The 16545-nt window shown below is 40.8% G+C and overlaps 1 protein-coding gene across 1 annotated transcript; it reads left to right on the forward strand.

Moving 5' to 3' along the window:
* Positions 1-13909: 13909 nt before the first annotated feature.
* On the forward strand, positions 13910-15855 carry LOC129777344 (synaptic vesicle glycoprotein 2B-like). Its single transcript, XM_055783577.1, has 4 exons — positions 13910-14225; positions 14288-14572; positions 14628-15021; positions 15080-15855. Exons 1-4 carry the CDS (start codon positions 13985-13987, stop codon positions 15660-15662), a joined length of 1503 nt encoding a protein of 500 aa, XP_055639552.1. The 5' UTR covers positions 13910-13984; the 3' UTR covers positions 15663-15855.
* Positions 15856-16545: the final 690 nt, after the last annotated feature.

The raw sequence follows: 16545 nt of genomic DNA on the forward strand, positions 1-16545 counted from the left end.
CCAATCCACGGTCAGCAGAGTACTAGAACGATACTTCGAGAACCTAACCATCGACCGGAAGGTGAGGAACGGCAAAAATGGATGCTCCGTCAGTGAAAAAGATCACAAGCGCGTAGTTAAGCAGTTTAGACGTGATCCGAGAAGTTCGGTCCGGGATGTCGCCAATAAGCTGAATTTGTCAAGTTCATTCGTCCAGCGGACCAAGCAGCGGGAGGGCCTGCGTACATACAAGGTTCAGAAGGCTCCTAACCGCGACGAAAGGCAAAACATGGTGGGGAAGACGCGAGCCCGGAAGCTGTACACCGAAATGCTGACGAAGCCGCATTGCCTGGTAATGGACGACGAAACCTACGTCAAAGCGGACTTTCGTCAGCTGCCGGGCCTGTTGTTCTTCTCCGCAGAGGACAAATTCAGCGTTCCGGAGGAGATTCGCAAGCAGAAACTATCCAAGTTTGCCAAAAAGTACATGGTGTGGCAAGCTATCTGCTCTTGCGGAAAGCGGAGCGCCCCCTTCGTGATGACCGGCACGGTAAACGGGCAGGTTTACCTTAAGGAGTGCCTACAGAAGCGCTTACTACCACTATTGAAGCAGCACGAGGGCCCGACCATCTTCTGGCCGGATCTGGCTTCGTGCCACTATTCAAAGGACGTGTTGGAGTGGTATGAAGCCAACGGGGTCACCTTCGTGCCAAAAGAAATGAACCCGCCCAACGCGCCGGAGCTTCGCCCAATAGAGAAATATTGGGCGATTATGAAGCAGGCCCTCCGGAAGAACCCAAAAGTTGTCAAATCGGAGGCGGACTTCAAGAGAAAATGGATTTCTGTTCAAAAAAAAACTACAACCTGACGTCGTACAGAACCTTATGGACGGGGTAAAGAGGAAGGTGCGAGCATACGGGCTTGGGCTCGAAGTATGAATAAAAAGAAAATGCCAAAAGTTGTTTAATAGTTTTTATTTTACTGTCTAAAATGTTCAAAAGGATCGGTCTACTGGGCGAATTTCTACAGCGTTTTTTCCGTGATGCAATTTGATGTGACACACCCTTTAAGTTGAGATATTGACAAGTTCTGCATCACAAAATGTTAATATCAGTAAGTTCTAAAAGTCTTCCGAAGACAGTTTGTATGTCGAATTTGAAATATGAAAGTTAGAGCAAAAAAACATTTTTTTTCATGGTGACCATAACGTAACTTAGAAAAAAGGCCCTATATCAGTTATTTCACGAGATAGAAAAAAAAATTTGTTCTACAAAGATGTCTCAAATAACTGGGACACTACTCGAATTGCACTTTTCACTTTTCCGATTCCGTATTCTACATCACCTGCTTGAGACGATGTATCAGTGTCGGAGTCAGATTCTGATCCTTCCGGCTTACTTTTTTCTTGAACTTCCTTCACTTGTTTGAACTTTCGACTCTTAGATTCTCCACTAGCTTTATATACTTCTCGAAGTGGTTCTTGTCGTGGAATCGATGGCACCGTTTGTCGAAAGCAGGACATGCACCTCTCACGAATTCATGTTGGTTACCACAAATCTTACATCTGGTTGAAGAAGACTCGCTTTTCGGATTTTGTTTACTTCTGATTGCTTCAACGTTACACCGAGTTGCTCTTGCCGAAGCGATTTCCTCAGCTCTGCATATGTCAACTGTAACGTAACTTCAGACATTGTTAGTAATTTCGAACGGAAGATTTTGATGAAGTGAAGTAGTTTACCGTCATCACCCCATTCTGCCATAGTTTTCAGCACTCACGGGATCTATGTTCTGTTGTACACCTTTTCCAGGTCCAGTACTACCATTTCCATGAGCTGACGGTTCCTGTTGGCTTCGGCTACCATTTCCATGTGCAATCTTCCTTATAGAGTGAATAACAGTATACCAGACAGACTGCAACAAAATAAGCTGGGGTATATTTATGAAAGCTTTAGCTTTCTAAGTGCCATTTTTTAAATCCTTTTAAAAATGGATGGACAATAAGTGATAGAACCTAAACTTCTTCAAACTATACCCACAATATGTTCCCGAAAGACAAAATCCTGTGTTAAAAGGTGCTCTCCGCACTCAAAGGGTTAACCATGTCTGTGATTGAGAAACTTAAATTAATGGGATGCAATATCCTTTTAGGTACATCTTTAAAAATTTGCGGAACTGTGGTCAGCATCATTGGAAGTAAAAACTATAGATTTACACAGCCATAGTCTGTCCCCTAAACAACGAACTTCAACGGAAAGTGTGTCGAAACAGCAAAAAATATGCACCCAAACGTGGAACTGTAAACAAACACGCATCGTCAGTAACCACAATTAGCATACGGGAAACAAGCCGAAACACTGTCTTCGGTAGATTCCGCTTTCCGGTGGTAATCGATTTCGGTTTTCTCAAACACCCGACGTCAAGTGGCGAACAAACAGACCTTGATCCCGCGCCCCAAAAATGCCCCTTATTAGTCAAAGTTTGCTGACAAATACATGGCTTTGCATTAATCGTTTTGTCGCAAAACACTTTCGGGCAAAACACGAGTTCCACTCAACGTTCAACTGCCGGGTACGATTTCACTTTTGAGCCAAAGAGAGGGTCTTGGCTGTAGCGCGCACAAAATGTGAGACACGTAGACGCTGCAACAAAGTATGGACCCCGACGAAAAACTTATCAATCAAAGCGCCAGTCCTTTAACGAGAAATTCTGCTGCTTTGTATCAGGCATGTTCTTGACATTCTGCGGCCAATAAGCCAATATTTACATACCTTGTTGCGCGGAGGGTAAAACCAATTTGCATCGTCCACTGAGAGAACCTTTCGCCACACGGAATGGTACCGACGTAAAAGTAATCAGGCGTGAACAAAAACAAACCCCGACGAGATACTGATGCACTGATTCCGACCGGCGCAAGAGCAATAAAAACGCGGTTATAAATGAGAAGCAATTTTTCTGCGTCACATAGCCTACTACGACTACTACTACTACTACTCACCGTTGTGATCCTCCCAAGTAGGGCTGGGATTTTATCTGACGTTGGAAGAAATAAAGCATTAAATGTTGCAGAAACAGCGGAAAACATCGATCGCTGCTGTTGCTCAAGATTGAATGAGATTGAGGGTGTTTACAATTGGAGAGTACGGATTGATTCGGCATCATGAATAGGTGTTTTGGCAGTTTAAGGCGCTATATTTTTTATACTTTTTCTTGAAAGCTGAAATTGTAAAAATACATAATAAATGGTGTGTCACTTCAAATTGCATCACGGAAAAAACGCTGTAGAAATTCGCCCAGTAGACCGATCCTTTTGAAAATTTTAGACAGTAAAATAAAAACTATTAAACAACTTTTGGCATTTTCTTTTTATTCATACCTCGAGCCCAAGCCCGTATGCTCGCACCTTCCTCTTTACCCCGTCCATAAGGTTCTGTACAACGTCAGGTTGTAGTTTTTTTTTAACAGAAATCCATTTTCTCATGAAGTCCGCCTCCGATTTGACAACTTTTGGGTTCTTCCGGAGGGCCTGCTTCATAATCGCCCAATATTTCTCTATTGGGCGAAGCTCCGGCGCGTTGGGCGGGTTCAATTCTTTTGGCACGAAGGTGACCCCGTTGGCTTCGTACCACTCCAACACGTCCTTTGAATAGTGGCACGAAGCAAGATCCGGCCAGAAGATGGTCGGGCCCTCGTGCTGCTTCAATAGTGGTAGTAAGCGCTTCTGTAGGCACTCCTTAAGGTAAACCTGCCCGTTTACCGTGCCGGTCATCACGAAGGGGGCGCTCCGCTTTCCGCAAGAGCAGATAGCTTGCCACACCATGTACTTTTTGGCAAACTTGGATAGTTTCTGCTTGCGAATCTCCTCCGGAACGCTGAATTTGTCCTCTGCGGAGAAGAACAACAGGTCCGGCAGCTGACGAAAGTCCGCTTTGACGTAGGTTTCGTCGTCCATTACCAGGCAATGCGGCTTCGTCAGCATTTCGGTGTACAGCTTCCGGGATCGCGACTTCCCCACCATGTTTTGCCTTTCGTCGCGGTTAGGAGCCTTTTGAACCTTGTATGTACGCAGGCCCTCCCGCTGCTTGGTCCGCTGGACGGATGAACTTGACAAATTCAGCTTATTGGCGACATCCCGGACCGAACTTCTCGGATCACGTCTAAACTGCTTAACTACGCGCTTGTGATCTTCTTCACTGACGGAGCATCCATTTTTGCCGTTTTTCACCTTCCGGTCGATGGTTAGGTTCTCGAAGTATCGTTTTAGTACTCTGCTGACCGTGGATTGGACGATTCCCAGCATCTTACCGATGTCCCGATGTGACAACTTCGGATTCTCGAAATGAGTGCACAGGATTAATTCACGACGCTCTTTTTCGTTTGACGACATTTTTCCAAATTTACGAAAAATTGACAGTGAAGCATGGCCAACGTGATCTATACACTCTTATCTGATTATAAACGAAAGCTGAAGATATAATTCCTAAAAATTAAATTTCTACAGCGTTTTTTCCGTGATGCAATTTGATGTGACACACCCTTTATATCCAAAAATCAGAGGACGTTAATCTTTGTTCTTGGGTTATGATTTTTCAAAATTAAGCGATGATTCGAAAACCACAACAGTTCGTAACATTTGAACTACTGGACCGATTTAGATGGTCGACATATCAAATTATTCTTGTTTAGAAAAATATTACACTTGGGAAAAACAGAACTTTGTTTTCGTAATTATTGGTTGTAATTGTTTTTCATAGTTTACATGGTTTCGAGACCAAACGCACCAATTTTTTTTGACGTAGGACTACATTAAGGGTGCCAAATCAGAAAACAGGTCACGTTTTTATGAAATAAAGTTAACGTTAATCACTATTTTAGCTGTGTAAGGATTTCTAAGGATTTCTTTTTTTTCCATACAAATGGAAAAGTCCATACAGCATAATATAAGTAGCCGTAGAGAGAAATAGAAAGGAGGTAATAGAATGGGCAAGCTCCGCCTGTGGAGTTCAATGGGTAGGAATTAAGATTAAGAGTGCTTCGTTAAAAGAAAGTGAAGAAAATAAAGAACAGTTGGAACTCACAGCTTGTAGTAAAAAGTTGTTTTTATTTCCTAAAGAAAGTGCCTTGGACCGCTCGGGCGCTTTTTAACGCCTTCCTGAATTTTGGATATGTTGTGTAAAAAATCTCAGCTCTTAAGAAAAAATATAAAAAAATATAGCGCCCTTGGTCCCTAGATCATGAAAACTACACTCGAAAAAAAAAAAGAGGAACAGAGTGCGAAGTCGAAAATTTTAAGTGTCTTTTGACATACTGTAACTTCGTGAAAAATCATCGCATATCGATGAGATGCACATCATATTGAAGCTATAACTTTCAGGTATTAGAATATTGCACGTAGCCATTTTTTATCTTGGTGTGTGTAGTCGGCAACAATTTCGGGAAGAAATGAAAAATTGATTTTTCTTTGTTTTTTCAAGAATATTCTGGACTAACACAATTTTTTGCTAACCAACTCAACAGCAAATCCAATTAACCTTATCAACCAGATTTTATTTGGTTCCAAGAACGTTCCTATAGGACCTTCCCATACAGAGATATTTCAGTTTGAATGAAAAATTACCCCTTCGTATTTGATAATGAATAATTCAATAAACAAACATCGCATCACAAATCGGAAAGCAGTTTTGAAATATCCAATAAATTCCGCATAGAGATGATTTGCTACTTTGACGAAAAAAAATGTATTTAATTTATTTGCATCGATTTCAAAAAAGTGCCAAAAACAGGATTTTTATAGTGCTTTACAAAATCTACTGTAGTTCTGCAAATATCGCAGTAAGTTCCAATGATTGCAGGCAAATTTTTAGCCTATTGTATTCCCTAAACATCCGTGAACGTTTCATATTGATACGTTCAGCCGTTTTTTCTAGCCGATTTTTCAAAGTTTGGAGTAAATTAGAGGAGCATTTAATCGCAAATCGTATCAGAAGTACAAAAAATCCTACGCGACTCTCAGAATGAACGATTCGTAACTTTCGTCTTCATGAGTTTGTGGGTGATGAGTGCGTGTATGTGTGGAAATGCGTATGAATATGTGTAAGTATCATCACTCTTTACAATATTTGTACCTACAAACGCATGAAAACGAAAGTTACGAATGGTTGATTCTGAGAGTCGCCAAGGATTTTTTGTACTTCTGATACGATTTGCGATTAAATGCTCCTCTAATTTACTTCAAACTTTGAAAAATCGGCTAGAAAAAACGGCTGAACGTATCAATATGGAATTTTCAAAACTGCCTTTCGATTTGCGGTGCGATGGTTGTTTATTGAATTATTCATCATCAAATTCGAGAGGTAATTTTTCATTCAAACTGAAATGTATCTGTGTAGAAATGTCCTACAGGAACGTTCTTGGAACCAAATAAAATCTGGTTGATAAGGTTAATTGGATTTGCTATTTAGTTGGTTAGCAAAAAATTGTGTTAGTCCTGAATATTCTTGAAAATACAAAGAAAAATCGATTTTTCGTTTCTTCCCGGTATTGTTGCCGACTACACCTACACACACCAAGATAAAAAAAGACGGGTGGGTAATGTCGGGGACATAACCGGAGTGACGTAGGACTATACAAAGGGGACAGCTTTTGTTAAATATATATATTAAATATATTGTTTTATTTTCTTCTCCTACGTGAATACCTACCTATCTACCTGAAAAATGGATTAGTTTACTGTTTACTCTTCATGAACATGTTGGTGGTTCTGAAAAGAACCTTTGGCGTTGTGTTTTTGCGTTTTTTTATGAAGGCTCACCACCTAGCCCCGTACATGGAATACATCTTTACATTGTCTTAGATCCTCATGTACGTCCATCACGACCATTTGTTTTAGAAAGCATTGAACTGTATTTCCTAAACTCTTTTTTGGAAGGTTTAATGGCCCTGAAAAGCGCCTTGTTTTATGGAATGGTTCCAATTTAGAACTCTAGCGGTACACACTCACAGAGTAGAGACAAATCGGCAGACTCAGCCAGAGGGGCAAGTCCAACGAGACGAACGAATGAGCGTTAAAAGGGAGCGATGGCAAAAAAATACATTCATTACGATTTGTTCGCTCGTTGGATTTATATGCAGGCTAAAAAGGGTCCTTTTCAGGATCACAAAATTATCTTCAATCTAAAGAGTTTATTGTTTTGTTATCACTCGATATCCCCATCGTGTTCGGCTAAACCTTCCTGTTTAGGGATTTGTTGCCACTCGCCACAGCTTTCACAGTTGGAAAATTTCTTCTCATCCAGCTTTGTGACATGTTGTACAGTAAATTACATTCAATGCGACGTGCCGAAGCGCCACTTAGTGTCGCATTGGAGGCGATTTTAACCTGTAATTGAACATTTGCGATGACAGTGGTACAGTGTCGACTTTCAATTTGGGTCATAATTTGGATCTCTATGTTTACAAAAATGTCCAACTAAATAAGTCGCATTACATGTCCGTCCAATTAGCTAAATGTCGAACTAATTGTAAATTAATGTACTTTCAATCTGGGAACAATTTAAGAATTGGTGAGAATTGAATAATCAGGAAAGTCCCCAACTATCAATAAGCTTAGAACAACTGCCAAATTCACATACTCATCAGATCCTGGCAAACAAATTATGAAAACATCAATTTGTGTTTTATTATTATTTTGGATAATGAAAGCATTGAACTGTATTTCCTAAACTCTTTTTTTGAAGGTTTAATGGCCCTGAAAAGCGCCTTGTTTTATGGAATGGTTCCAATTTAGAAAACTTAGTACTCGTGGTTTTGAAAAAAACCATTTCGAACGCCCTCGATGCCGCCTTGTTCTGGATTTGCCACCAAAGCAGTTTGTATAAAGAACAAACTTTTTTCTTATGCTACCCGATGCCGTTTTTCGATTGCGTTTGCCACTCGCCACTCGCTGCAACTGCCTGTTGTCTTGATGTCCACCGAACCGAATGTGTTCTGTTCCGAATGCGGGGTTTCTTATCGTCGCGAGCAGCTTTGCCAGCTAACTCGATCACTTCGGCGGCCGAAACTATATAACGCCGGCTCGGCCTAGCTACCCTTGCGGGAAACTCCAGACCAACACGGTTCGAGCGGGATTTTGCCTTTCCCTTCACTTTTCCTCCTTTGCCATGTCCAGACATGGCTGCTTGGGTTGGTTTGTTGATGTGTTGTGATGCGAACTGATGTGGTGTACGGTTTGAATGAGAATGATCGTTACGGCAGCGGAGCGGGGATTTTTAAGCTGACTGGCTGGCTCGAGAATTACGCATGTGTGAGACTGCGACCAATGTTTCGTTCATATTTTTTCTTTTTCCTTTCCAATCGTGCTTCATTCTATTTCGCTGCTGCTATGGTTGCCCGTTTTGGTCGGTACAATTTGAGGAGCACAAAATGGACCAATCAAACATGGGCACATATTGCATTTTGACAATGCTTGATATTTCACAATTATTCAATTATTTATCTCAAGAAAAATGTAATGTTATTCGTTATGTTAGATGCGTAGATATATTTCCTATCGATTGATGCAAAAACATTTGCGATCTATTGAGAAATGCTCGAGTTATAAGCGTTCCAAATCTTGCATTTTTTCCTACTTGTTCAGTGCCTAGATCTCCATTTCACCCCCTATATCTTCCGGTTAGACGTAGTCCTACGTCAATATATACATAAAATATTCTAATACCTGAAAGTTGTAGCTTCAAAATGATGCACATCCCATCGATATGCCTTGATTTCATTTACAGTATGTCAAAAATCACTCAGAATTTCCGACTTCGCACTTTGTTTCTCTAATTTTTTTGTCGAGTGTATAAAAAATTGTAATGGGCTGTATCTAGGACACGACCGCAGTTTTCGACGTAGAACTACGAATTATATTATTCAATCCACTTGTTTATCACTTCGGATATTATTTTAGAATACATCGAAATTTTTCTAATAGCTTTTTAGCTATTTAGTTTTTTATTACTTCAGTAGACTCGAAAGAGTCGAGTAGAGTCGAAAGCTATCAGCACTTCTCGTTTATTTGGTTCAACTTGCATCAGTCAAGAAAACAATCCTCTCCCGCTCGACGCTCTGCGGCACCATGTTGCTTCGATGAGAGACGAGAAGTGGTGTGGCTTCAAATCATGAATGGCTTATTTAAACCAAATATGTTGAAAACGGGCAGAAACGAATTTATCAGTTGCTCGTTATTGACAGCTTTGTTCGGAAATGCACGCAAATCGGCAGAACAAATGTATAGGAAAATGAGAATGCTTCCAGTTTTTATCAATTCAAACCGTTTAGGTATTATATGATTGTACTGTATAGTATATCAAACATATCTTAGAGAATTTACGATTCCATTGATGTGCAAAGTATCAGAATTTGTTCGCTGTGGAAATAGTTATTAACGTTAACTTTATTTCACAAAAACGTGACCTGTTTTCTGATTTGGCACCCTTCCTGAAAGACGTAGTTCTACGTCAAAAAACATGATTGTATTTGTGTGTTAAGGACAAAACCCAAACCTAAACAATTTTTGCAGTTTAACATTTTTTATAAGAAAATAGTCTAAATAGACTAGCTAATTGGCTTTAATTTGATATGTTGACCATCTAAATGAATTTTTGAAAAAAAGTCATTTTTCGAAAAAAGGGGGAGAAAAGGTCGATAAAAAGAAAATGGGCACCCTATTGAAAAAATTAAAAAAAAATGAGGGTTTGATATTTCGCGAAAAGGAACAAAACTACCACTTTTCATGCGAATCTGAGAACCACTATATCGGTTTGGCATGGAATGGATGCAAAGAGGGAGGTAGCGGAAGAAAAATATTCGCACTAGGGTAAGAATAATGGATCTCTGCTGAGGCAAATATTCAGACTTTTTTGACGTAGGATTACGACTTTCGGGAACATATTTGGGTACAAATTGAAAATCGAAAATCGAGCACATCGTGAAAATTGTCCAATTTCAAACGCTTATTACTCAGTCATTTCATGATGGATTGATGAAATTATGGAGTTATGGAACATTTTTTTCATATTGAAGAAAATAATATATGTCATGAAACTAACTATCGAACAATTGGAAAATCTCAACCCCTATCCTAACGGAAATACCCTCTTTTGATTGGTCGACATTGACGACACATGCGGCGGTTCCCTAACAGAGACATCAAAACCAAGGTGCCCGGGTGAACTCGGCATGGCAAATATATGCAAGTCGGGGGCATTTTTATATTGCAAGTAAGTTGAGTGATACGATTAATTCTAGCAAATTAAATTGAAATTTGGAACTCTAATGTTGAAAAAGACTTGATATGTGAACGTTTGGTTGTCTGTTTTGTTGTGTTCATTTTCACCCAAAGAAAGTTTCTACTGCGAGAAAAATTGCAAAAATGAAGAAATATTAGAAAAAGTGATTTCCCATATTATAGTATGTTGTGTTATTGTTAGTCCAATTAAAATTCGCATTGGGTTGAATAAACACTTAGAAAGTAGAAATTATAAATAAAAATTACCTTTTCATTTCAAACATGTTTTCTCTATATTAAAGTAACATGTTTTTACTGATGAGAAAAATTGATAATTGTGTACGGTATTGGTAATTATCTTATATTACATTGGTGAGTTTGTTTTTCCTTTATTTCATCCATACACGGGAGGCATCTCGTTTAGGATCACAGAGGGCGGTTTTCATCATATCTCGTTCCACTTCGGCATTTTTTATCTGATACGCACCATGCAACGACTATTTACCATCCTTCTATCATCATCACTCGGTAAACACTGGTGGAGTGAACAAACAATATCGAACAACCAAACAGAACGGCCCTTTTCAGGGCCACCAAACCGTTATCAAAGAGTTTACCGATGTAATTTCTCCAACATATCCAAAATCAACAGATAGACTAACGGAATCCTACGTCAACTAAACGGTCGTGTCTCGAATGCAACCCCTGGTTTTTTTTGTGTTCGAAGCAGTTAACATCGCTTGTTTTCCGTCATCATAAGGGACTTTGTCATTGTATCAATGCATCGAAGTGACGCTATGGCGAAGCAGCCGTTAGGGCTGTGCGCCACATAATTATATAACATACCAATTACCAATGTTTTCCAATTTATGAACGAGATCAAGGTGTTATAAAGTAAGCAATATTGAAAATCACATGCACGTATTTTCTAACAAGGAGACAGCAAAAAATATTGATTTTGTATATTTAATTTTTTCTACTTTACGACAAACTTATATTACTTTTTTCAGTTGACGTTTAACTTTGAAGAGATCAAACATGAACAAACATGTTAATCAAATACACCAAGAAATATCATATAACCTTTCGTTCAAATCATTTAATTCGGTTTTTATCGGTCACATTCGATTTATTTTAAAGATCGTTAAAATATTCAAAGACACTTATAATACATTAGTGTGTTTATTCAACACCCAAAATATTCAATAGAAATAATTTATTGGCAGTTGGCAGAACAACGTTTGCCTGATCAGCTAGTATATATATATATATGCTACATGTTATATATATATATATATATATATATATATATATATATATATATATATATATATATATATATATATATATATATATATATATATATATATATATATATATATATATATATATATATATACAACAAGGATGGCATTTGCGCTAATCTTGATCATGATGACTCGATTCAACTCTTTTCGAGGTTATTGCGATTGACAGACAAAATTTATTTTGTTTATTTAGTCACCAAGAAAGTAAATGCCGTTCTAGAATTTTGTGTGTGGTTGGGTTTCGCTTGCCAGTAGCAAAACTTTCTCCACTAAGGATAACAGCTGCGCTTATCTCGAGTATGATTAAGTAATGCAATTTTTTTTCGAGCCCAGAAGCGCTTCTTTTGAGAATAGCGCTAAATGATGAGAAGTGTTTATATTCCTAGTCACTTCAAGCCACCAATGTATGGCTCTGTATACATTCTATGTGGAACACTTGTTTGGTGCTGGCTGGTTTTCGTTGTACAAACGATGTCTAGTTGTGCGATTCTTCTGAGACAATACTAAATAACATGTAGCATGATATTCGTCAACTGATTCTAAAGGGTGTGTCACATCAAATTGCATCACGGAAAAAACGCTGTAGAAATTTAATTTATAGGAATTATATCTTCAGCTTTCGCTTATAATCAGATAAGAGTGTATAGATCACGTTGGCCATGCTTCACTGTCAATTTTTCGTAAATTTGGAAAAAATGTCGTCGAACGGAAAAGAGCGTCGTGAATTAATCCTGTGCACTCATTTCGAGAATCCGGAGTTGTCACATCGGGACATCGGTAAGATGCTGGGAATCGTCCAATCCACGGTCAGCAGAGTACTAAAACGATACTTCGAGAACCTAACCATCGACCGGAAGGTGAAGAACGGCAAAAATGGGTGCTCCGTCAGTGAAAAAGATCACAAGCGCGTAGTTAAGCAGTTTAGACGTGATCCGAGAAGTTCGGTCCGGGATGTCGCCAATAAGCTGAATTTGTCAAGTTCATTCGTCCAGCGGACCAAGCAGCGGGAGGGCCTGCGTACATACAAGGTTCAGAAGGCTCCTAACTGCGACGAAAGGCAAAACATGGTGGGGAAGACGCGAACCCGGAAGCTGTACACCGAAATGCTGACGAAGACGCATTGCCTGGGAATGGACGACGAAACCTACGTCAAAGCGGACTTTCGTCAGCTGCCGGGCCTGTTGTTCTTCTCCGCAGAGGACAAATTCAGCGTCCCGGAGGAGATTCGCATACAGAAACTATCCAAGTTTGCCAAAAAGTACATGGTGTGGCAAGCGATCTGCTCTTGCGGAAAGCGGAGCGCCCCCTTCGTGATGACCGGCACGGTAAACGGGCAGGTTTACCTTAAGGAGTGCCTACAGAAGCGCTTACTACCACTATTGAAGCAGCACGAGGGCCCGACCATCTTATGGCCGGATCTCGCTTCGTGCCACTATTCAAAGGACGTGTTGGAGTGGTACGAAGCCAACGGGGTCACCTTCGTGCCAAAGGAAATGAACCCGCCCAACGCGCCGGGGCTTCGCCCAATAGAGAAATATTGGGCGATTATGAAGCAGGCTCTCCGGAAGAACCCAAAAGTTGTCAAATCGGAGGAGGACTTCAAGAGAAAATGGATTTCTGTTCAAAAAAAACTACAACCTGACGTTGTACAGAACCTAATGGACGGGGTAAAGAGGAAGGTGCAAGCATACGGGCTTGGGCTCGAAGTATGAATAAAAAGAAAATGCCAAAAATTGTTTAATAGTTTTTATTTTACTGTCTAAAATTTTCAAAAGGATCGGTCTACTGGGCGAATTTCTACAGCGTTTTTTCCGTGATGCAATTTGATGTGACACACCCTTTACAATAAAAAACCATTTGAGGGCGACCAAACCAGTTATTTCTATAATTTCGCAGCATTCTAAAATAATATCCGAAGTTATTAACAAGCGACTTGAACAAAATAGCAGCGTAGTTCTACTTCAACAACGTGGTCGGGTCTTGGCCATAAACTCCTATAATTTTTTTTCGACATCTTCTGTTTAGAGGAGCGTTTTGATTATCCACGAGTATGCCCGCGTTTAATTCTCTGCATTCAAGTTCAACTCGAGATAAGCTGGGGTTCAGCTTCATCGATGAACTCCAAAATTCGGATAGCACTTAACGCAACATAAAAACACTTCCGCGATAGCAACCGGAACGCAATTTGCATGCCTGCCCAGTGTCTAATGCGATGACTGGCGTACCTCTCGCCAAGAAACAGCCTAATCATCCATACTACACTATGTCAACACGTTTCGCTGATAAGCCGCTCCAGCAAACTTAAGCTTATCGCGCGATGACGCGTGATCTTCTCAACGGCGTGCATCGTTCCAAAAAACAGCCCACAATTTGCATTAGTTTGCAAGGAACGCACAACCGGGTCGGCAGCAAATATCGAGTGGTTTCGGAAATGGTTTTCACGGTGGAAAAGATCGATTCGTCCGCCCGGAAGCGATCGTACACGTTCGATGAAGCTCTAGAAGTGGCAGGATTTGGACGCGCCCAGCTGCTTCTGGGCGTGCTCGCTGGATGTTCAGTAATGGCATCGATCAACGAAGCCATGGGTATGAGCATAATTCTGCCGGCGAGCAATTGTGACCTGCGATTGGATCCCTCCGAGAAGGGGATGATCGGTGGAGCGATATTTCTAGGTTGGTTGAAACTGGTTAGATCTGAAATGCTCAACCCTATGTATATATGTCCATCCAAACAGGGATTGTTACGTCGTCGTATTTCTGGGGCTACCAGACGGACACCCGAGGGCGACAGTTTATAGTGAAGTATGCGCTGCTTGCCGTATCGGTATGCTCGGTGATCTCCAGCTTCGCCAACGACTTTGCGTCTCTGATGACGCTGAGGTTCCTCGTGGGGGTGTTTATGTCCGCCCCCTCAGCTGCTGTGTTCGCTTACTTGGGTGAGTTTTGCACAGCGCAAACGCGAGCCCGGATGGTGTCATTCGCTGCGATCATAGCTAGCTCGAGCATAATTTATGTTGCGCGTAAGTAAAAATTGTTACCATTGTGATCGACAGTAACCAATTTTTGAATCTCTAGTAATCGGTTGGTGGGTTTTATCCTACGATTGGAGTTTGGCTGTGACGGAAACTTTTACCTTTAGACCGTGGCGATTGCTATTTGTTTTGTACTCAATTCCTGGTACAATCGCGGGGATCGTTTTCTTTTTCTGTCCGGAGAGTCCGAAGTTCCTGCTGTCGCAAGGTCGAGTAGATGAAGCCCTGAGTGTTCTTAAGCTAGTGTACCGAATAAACAAAGGAACCGCAGGCAGTAGATACGATGGAGTTTCCATACGACCGGAAGTAGATGAAGTTCAAGAAACATCCAAAAGCATTGTGCAATCAATCAAGAATCAGACAGTTCCCCTTCTCAAGATGCCATATCTAAAATACCTTATCGTATGTTGCGTGAATAGCATAAGCGCGTTTGCAATGTGAGTATGCATATGTCAAATGAGCTTCCCGCCAATTATAAGTGGATTATAATTTCAGCTACGGTGGGCTCGGTCTTTGGTACCCTCAAATTATGAATCAAGTCTTCGCCGATAGTTCAACAAAAAGTACCGAAATTTGTTCGATCCTTCAACCATCAACCGTAAATGGAACTGAAGAGCTACCGCCACAGCCCACAGTTTGCAGTGATCATGTGGAACAGGAAACCTTCATCTACACGACTATTCTGGGCGTTTTCGGTGTCACCTACTCAGCTATTCTAGCGCTCATCCTCGGTCGAGTCAACGCGAAAACGATGCTGATTTTCAACATGATCGTGTCGGGAATCGCCGGGATTACACTCCAGTTTGTCACCAACAGCTATGCGGTCGCGATACTATTTTGCGTAGAGATCATTTTCGCCGGAATGTGCATCCAGCTGGTGTACGCAATAGTGATCTCGCTGTTCCCGACCCACGTCAAGGGAATGGCCGTTTCGCTGATCAACATGGCCGGACGGCTGAGTTGCTTTGTGGCCAGTGCCGTAATAGGGCTTCTGATGGCGCAAAACTGTCCCCTCGCGTTCTACCTGATGTCCGGAATGCTGTTTTTGAGCGCATTGTCAACGTTTTTCCTGCCGTAGATTGTTACAAACGTTACGAACGCACGCTCGAACGCTGGCTGTGATGTGTCAATATCGAAATCCCACCAATGCAAAAAATACGTTTTTAGCTTTTTTTGTATCTTGATATGGAAATATATTTTCTAAATATTTGCCACGAGGAACGTTTTTGCCCTATAAGACACATTCATTCCGATTGATAAGAAACCGCCGTGTCACACATTTGCGACGCCTGGAGGAGAAATAGTAAATTGCATTGCCGTTGGTAGTCTAATAAAAGATGTGTTATCTGCCAAATTATATTTATAGGTGTTGATGCGATAAAGTTGCGATCATGTGTGGTAATTTGATGCAGAGATATTTCCTGAAGATTTTTCTATTTGCAGGCAATAAAAGTAAATGTTTTTTATCTGTTGGGCGTGAATTTTTGACGCAAAATTACACTATTTCAAATTCACAGTAATCCTTCGCCAAGTCCCCCTCTGTCCTCTTTCGATTCCGGAAGTTTGCGAAGTTTCAGAGGAATTGAAACATAGATGAAACCGAACAATGTTTCATAAATCCTCAGAGGAACCATTCACGCGAATGCATAAGGCCGAGGTGACACTGGATCGGAGTAGGCACGAAAACTTGATTGAGTGATAACTGACGAAGAGAAACAACGAATTTTGTTAGCTGGCGAATTCGAACGAAGCAAGTGGGAAGCAATGTAACCACACCAATACCATTCTATGTAGTTGTTTTCTTTTTCTTTCTTTGTTTTTAAGAGGCTTTAAACTTTGCAGTTCATTCGCCTCTAAGTAGTTGTTTACTTCTCACGATTGTATGCGTCTCGCGCAGCCTTATTTTTCTACGAAGCTGCAGGCAGTATCACCGTAGCCTAAATGTGTTGGAAAAATGCTCG

Source organism: Toxorhynchites rutilus, chromosome 1, assembly GCF_029784135.1.
Source record: "Toxorhynchites rutilus septentrionalis strain SRP chromosome 1, ASM2978413v1, whole genome shotgun sequence".
NCBI lineage: Eukaryota > Metazoa > Arthropoda > Insecta > Diptera > Culicidae > Toxorhynchites > Toxorhynchites rutilus.

What these genes read in the sequence shown, in the direction of transcription:
- LOC129777344 (XM_055783577.1), top strand. Translation starts at nt 13,985, where the DNA reads ATGGTTTTCACGGTGGAAAAGATCGATTCGTCCGCCCGGAAGCGATCG. An exon ending in CGGTGGAGCGATATTTCTAG is followed by an intron (nt 14,226 to 14,287) that starts GTTGGTTGAAAC and finishes CCATCCAAACAG; the next exon opens with GGATTGTTACGTCGTCGTAT. An exon ending in AGCATAAGCGCGTTTGCAAT is followed by an intron (nt 15,022 to 15,079) that starts GTGAGTATGCAT and finishes TTATAATTTCAG; the next exon opens with CTACGGTGGGCTCGGTCTTT.